At 33.7% G+C, this 6,626-nt stretch overlaps 1 protein-coding gene across 1 annotated transcript; it reads right to left on the reverse strand.

Annotated features, from left to right (window-relative positions):
* Positions 2,043 to 5,872, reverse strand: LOC107629721. The gene is made up of 13 exons (XM_016332588.2): positions 5,776 to 5,872; positions 5,407 to 5,556; positions 5,158 to 5,269; positions 4,702 to 5,005; positions 4,358 to 4,571; positions 4,123 to 4,212; positions 3,760 to 4,015; positions 3,488 to 3,600; positions 2,886 to 2,984; positions 2,755 to 2,802; positions 2,532 to 2,642; positions 2,335 to 2,425; positions 2,043 to 2,246 (listed from the first exon to the last, which is right to left on the reverse strand). Exons 1-13 carry the CDS (start codon positions 5,824 to 5,826, stop codon positions 2,146 to 2,148), a joined length of 1,740 nt encoding a protein of 579 aa, XP_016188074.2. The 5' UTR covers positions 5,827 to 5,872; the 3' UTR covers positions 2,043 to 2,145.

Below are 6,626 nucleotides of genomic sequence, written 5' to 3' on the forward strand. Positions count from 1 at the left end.
ATTTTGGATCCGATCCGATCCAATCCGTGTACACTCCTAAGTATTGGAGATTCGAATCTTGCCTAATACATGTTGCAATTCATTGGGCATGGATAAATTTTTAAATAGAGCTCAAATCTGTCGTAAATTAGTCTTTAGTCGTTGGAAGATACCGTGTAAAGCAAAAAAAAGACCTTCAATAATTTTTTTTAGTCTCACTTATAAAATATACAATAAAACTAACTTGGTTTGACTTTGTTAAGTATTTTATTTGGTTGTAATTTCACATCAGCGCGCTCTCTTATGTTATCATTAGCGTCTTCGTCTTCTTCTTATTCTTCTATACACGTCTACTGGTGCTGATGCTTATTATTCTTCTCCTTTTTCCTCTTCTTTTTCTTTCATCATCATCGCCATTGTCACCACTACCACCACCAGCAGTTCTTCCTCCTCTTTTTCTCAATTGAATTACTCCTCCTCCTCCATTATCATTATTATCATCATTCTCATTATCGTTATTGTTATTGTCGCTATTATCGTCTTCTTCTTATACATAAATAATATTGTTCATTTTCTTTTTAATTTTTGCACTTGTTTTAGTTAATTTCGTTGCGTTATCTATAGATTTTCCACTTATTTTCTTTTTTTTTTATCAAAATTTGTAAATCTGCAACTCAAGTCTGGATGAAATAAATTCTTAGTTCCATTACATTATTTAGTTGAAGATTTTGGTGTTAGAATAAAGATATTTCAATGTTATTCTTTAGAAATTTGTTTGTTGTTTTATATATCAAATACATCGTATTCTTCTTATACGTAATGCCACTATTCATTCTCTTTCGAATTTTTGTACTTGTTCTACTTAATTTCGCTGTGTTGTATACATATTTTTTCACTTATTATCCTCTCTATTAAAATTTGTAAATCTATAATTCAAGTCTTCATGAAATAAGTTTTTAGTTCTATCACATCATTTAGTTAAAAATTATTAGAATGAAGACATTTCGGTGTTATTTTTCAGTTTTTTATATTTGAGATAAGTATTCAATTTTAAGTAATGTTTTTGTGTCATGTTACGGAACTTCTGATGTCAATTTTAAGTAATTCGGTGCTATTTTGTTTCATTTTATAGAGTCAACGTGATATTTTAGTTTGCAATTTATTTTTTACATTATATCATTGTATTTGAATTTCGGTGTTAATTTAAACAAATTTTGGTGCTATTTTTATTTCTGGCAAAAAATTAATCCAATAAATATGAACCTACATTCATTTATTCAAATATAGTAGATACATATTTATTCAAATTTAATATGAAAAGCAATACTTCTAAGAAAATAGGTAAGAGCAACAATAAAAAAAAAAGAAAGAAAAAAAATACAACATTAAAAAAAATAATTTTATTAAAGTTAAAATATTACGCTGTTATTACTGATAAATTCTGCATCACTCAAAACTCCTTCTCTTTTCTCTTTTTCCTGCTCCTCCTATTCTTCTTCATCATCATCTTCTGTATTTTATCACAATCAGATGGTCAAATATAAAGGTTGTTTACAAGCCCATGAACACACACGAAGGCAGGAGTTATAGTAGACTTGCAACTCCTTTATCTGGTCGTGGAAGAGTTGATTCTCTATATTAATCTTTTGTGGCAAGTTAGCTCCCATTCAGGCTGGATTTGGAACGCCAGGTCGAAGAGTTACACACTTACACTGCCAAAGAGGGGATATATGCAACGGCAGAGTTGTTACATATTCAAAATGAGATTCAAACCGTGACGCTCCAGTTCCTTTAACAAACACACACCCCAGTCCTCACGTTCATTAGTGGCATTGGAGTCCCTTGCCTTAGGAACACCGTACACATACCTCGACGTCTTGACAAGAAACTCAACCCATTCCTTTCTCTCAAACTCTCCATCACCTATATCCATGCTCATCAAAGTCCAATCAAAGTACTCTCTTACGCACCCTAAGTTTTAGCAAATCTTAGGAATTGGATAGAATGTTGGATGTTTTTTTTAGAAATGGACCAATTTAATTCAAACTCTCTAACAATTTATATGAATAAGTAAGAAAGAAAATTAAATTATAAAATGTTCTGGTAATAATGAATAATGATTAATGATTATATACATTTACATTTTGCTATATACATCAATAGACTTTAAGCTGGGGACCCTGTCAAAATTTGGCTTTCAATCCTAGGTATCCACTCATAAAGGATATCATTCACTTGTTCTGGCACCTCATCGTGCGGACAATGGCCTGTAATGTTAGAAGTTTAAAAATTTTGGATATCATTAAAAAATTAAAAGTTAAAAATAGATGAACAAGTATAAAAAGTTATAGTTACCAGCATCCAATTCTTTAATTACAAGTCCATCGCAATGTTCTTTCAGTGTAGCCACCCTGGAACTGGAGTCAGAAATTGGATCTTTCATCCCCTGATAACAAAGAAATCAATAACAAGATACGAAGCTATACCAGAGATTAATTCACATACATATATCATATCAACTTCAAATTTTCTTGCCATTAACGTTAGAGTACCTGTATAATCAGAACCTTTTCCCTGAATTCTTCAATAAGAAAATTAAGAGGTATGGAAAGATTAAAACTGAAGATGCTTTCCACGACCACAGGAGAACCAGGATCATAAGACTTTTACATATGTAAGGAGATGGCAAAATGAGCCATGTATACACATCAGAATAATGCAAAACTCAAAGTGAAGCAAATTACTAAAAAGTAAAAGCCAAGAAGAAGAGGATACTGCTCTTAGCATTTTATTTATGAGCCCATCATCTGCTCTTTCTGTCCGCTGCATGCGAAGTTAAATGCCTCAGAACCAAGCAAGATCCACACCAAAAATGTGAGACATAATTATACCTTTGAAACACTTACAGTTGGATAACATTTCTTAACTAACTCCTGAATCCGTAACCTCAAATATAGTAGAAGAACACGAGAGCCCAACCAGGAGGCGCCGGAGGTTTTTCTATCCTGAATAGGAAAGCATGTTATAGGACTCGGTAATTGAATTATTTTATAATAAATTATCAAGATTGTCATATTATTACAAGAAATGCTTTGAGAAATTATAAAATAGATTTGAATTAAATCTAATCAATCATACTAGGTGTGCATAAAAAATCAGACACCAAATCAGCAATTCATATAGAATACATATTAGAATACGAAATATACATATATACACATACATGGTGGCAGATGTGCGCGTAGATTTATCTCATCTAAGAAACAAACTTAACTTGGACCAAATCAATCACCCAAACCCCAACTTTCATTGATGCATTTCGCTCTTTCATTCTATTTTTAATTTGCTGAATCAAAAATCTAGTAATCTGCTCCAAATCATTTAAAGCAGCAAAATAAATAGTCTCATGCAGAAGTCATTTTCCAGATAAATCAAACAGAAAAAAATCCATGTACTACTATGCTCCAAGTTCTATGGTATAGTTTCAGTTGTTCTGATTTACACTTACTTCAGGTAAAGGTATGTATGTATAACTAGGGACGACATTGCCAGCACTGTTGATTAGGACTACAGATTTGACCAAAACACTCCAAAGACAAGAAACAATGGATACGAAATAACCTGGAGTAAGAAAAACAATTATCAAATCATCAACAGCGGATGAAGAGACAAGTAGAAAAAAAATATAGAAATGCAACAAGCTACAAATTTCTGTGTGTGTGTAAGTGTGAAAAGGACAGATTTTTTTAGAGGAAGTACACCCAATTTATGTAATCATACCACCAATTGAGTTCCCGACAAGGTGGACAGGTTCACCCACAACATCAACAATAAAATCTCTCAATAGTTCGGCCCACAAGAGTTCAGTATACACAATATTTGGCTTTTCTGAATTGCCAAATCCTAACAATGTAATAGCCCAAACACGATTTCCAGCTCCAGCTAAACCATTTATGTTGTCACGGTAGTGCTCTGCGAAAGCGCCAAATCCATGCACAAGAACAACAGCAGGACCATCATTGCCAGCAACTGTATACTAACAAAACCAATTTTTGGGTTCTTAATTCATTAAATTGACAAAAGAGAGTTGACTGGCCATTTGGAAATGAATCAATCGTTGAGTATGATAAATCAGTTGAATACCTGAATAAGAAAACCATTCCATTTCCACATCCGTGTTGAGTGTATCCCATCATTGTTTGTTTGATTTCTCAAAGCCATAAGCCAGTACCACTATGTTCCAAAAAATTAAATGAATAGATCATTTGATAAGAAAGGTCAAGGAAAGTTTTCTGTTACAACTAATAAGAAATAACCAAATCAATAAGGCAGAAAAAAAAATTGTATTCTAATATAGCAAAATTGCTAAAACTAGCACCTCCTTTGAGCACACAGCATCAACTGCTCCTGCAATTGTGGTAGCTGAATATCCAAAGGGAGATATAAATCCTGCATTTCGTTCTCTCTCATATTTGATAGCTTCATAGTGTACACTTCTTCTAGATATAATGCCAAGAGATAGAGCAGGACCAAAGAGTGCAATAAATGATGCTCCATTCCGACTTTCAGAAGCACGTACTTTTTCATGTATCCTGCACAGATTTAAAGGTGAAAAGACATTTCACTGTTCGTGTTTTTAAACTGACCTCTAGACTCCATACTCAAGACCCTAGAAGATATTAGCCAACAAATAATCACAAAAGCCAGGTTTTTACTACATACTCTTGCCAGTCATCACGAGCTGTTCCCTCGAAATATCTCAAATATGCAGCCAAGGCATTTAATACATTGTTTGTTCCACCTCCTACAGCATTACCTTTTTGTGACAGGAAAACAGATTCATTTGATTTCTTTGACTGCAGTTGCCTAGAGTCATAACTTCCTTCACTGCTCCCACTAGACTTCATTATTTTATTCCGTAATAAGGTTTCAGCTGATGTCAACTTGATTGAGTTCCACCTCTCTCTCAATCTCCCTTGGTTGCTGGTAATGAAATTCTTTACATCATCATATACAGGAAGAGTACCTATTTCAATGAAAATCTATCATATGACTTTGGCCACTTTACAAGTGCAAGATGTTAAATGGATTAAAAAAATGGAAAATATAATATCAAATACTCTTCCAAAAGAAGATTCATGACAAGTGACAAGAAAAGTCAACCACCACAGAACTCACCCCAGTCCAGTTCCATGTCTGCAGCAGGTAATTTTGACAGCTGAAGTGGTTCAGTTACAGGTAGTCGAAGTTTCTTAAAGTCATCGTATGATGCAGGAAGATTTTGCAGAACCTATTGGATAGTGATAGAAACGACCAAATCAATTATCGACAAGTTAATAAAAGTAATCACCAATTACCACATATAAATTCTTCAACTCTTGAACAATTTAGATAGCCAAAGAAGCCAAGAATCAATCAGATACCTACATTTACATCATAAAATGGAGTGTTCCATAATTCAATCCTAGGAGCACGTTCTCGAACCGTGACAGATTTCATACACTCCTTCATAACATCCAAAAGCAAGTACAATTCATACTCCACCTCTTGTTCTGCAAATACACAACTGGCATTCACCTGTTCCACCCTGGGCGATGAATTTGTTCAACAAAAGCAATTGATAATTCTTAATTCAAGATCTCATCATGCACTTTGGCGGAAAAAAAGTTCTCATTATGCACGGACATGTATTGTGGCGTCATCAGTAACTAATCAACTAAGTAACTCACTATAAAAATTAACTAACTGTGTAACTAATCAACTAAAGAAGTAACTAACTAACTGAAGAGTAACAACCTCAGATGCAAGCTGTTGTATGACGTGCTCTGCGTTCCCGAATCTAATCATGAGATTGGAGCCGCGTTCCTTCAAGGAGTTCCTCAAATCTTGCAGCGCGAACGCGCGAACTCTGTGTTTGGGTGTATTATGCAGATCTCTATGCAGACCGTCATATATGGGTTCCAATCTATCTGGATCACCACTTCATATTATAGTACCTGTAAATCAGACATTTTGAATACTCCAGAGAGAGTTTAATTAATTTTGGTCTTGTGGACAACAAATGGCTTTCAGGTAGTGTTGGGTTAAAATCTGCAGTAGATGTGTAAATTTAATTTTTTATCGGGTGTATTTATAGTCTGTGTTTGGGTGTATTATGCAGATCTCTATGCAGACCGTCACATATGGGTTCCTATCTATCTGGATCACCACTTCTGGGCAGGGATGTGCAGCAAGAAGAAGAAAAAGAATTTTAGAAACCATGAAAATCGAAAAAAAAAACGAAGAAGAAGAAGAAGAAGAGGAGGAACCGTTTGAGTTTGAGTGGGGCACGTGTAGTTACGCTCCATTCAAAATGAGTTAATGCGCGTGTTAATGAAGTTTGGGCTGATAACTTGTAAAACTTGTACGGCATGATTATGTTTTTTTTTTGGTGACTATCCAGATGATTATGTTTATTATTCTTAATTGGATTTACTCCTACATAGTTAATAATAGATAGATATTTAATTCATTAGATAGTTATCCTAATGTTATGATTTAAGAGATAATTTAGGATAGAGTATTTTTTATTTTATTGGATCAATTTTAGAACCTATTATTTATATTGTTTACAAAAATTATTATCTATTTAATAAAACTGAATCATT

The sequence above is a fragment of the Arachis ipaensis genome, chromosome B03 (genome assembly GCF_000816755.2).
Source record: "Arachis ipaensis cultivar K30076 chromosome B03, Araip1.1, whole genome shotgun sequence".
Taxonomy (NCBI): domain Eukaryota; kingdom Viridiplantae; phylum Streptophyta; class Magnoliopsida; order Fabales; family Fabaceae; genus Arachis; species Arachis ipaensis.

Coding starts and splice junctions, on each gene's coding strand:
- LOC107629721 (XM_016332588.2), bottom strand. CDS start 5,826: ATGATTAGATTCGGGAACGCAGAGCACGTCATACAACAGCTTGCATCT. Junction 5,557..5,775: donor TACAACAGCTTGCATCTGAG/GTTGTTACTCTT, acceptor AGGGTGGAACAG/GTGAATGCCAGTTGTGTATT. Junction 2,643..2,754: donor TAAATAAAATGCTAAGAGCA/GTATCCTCTTCT, acceptor CATATGTAAAAG/TCTTATGATCCTGGTTCTCC.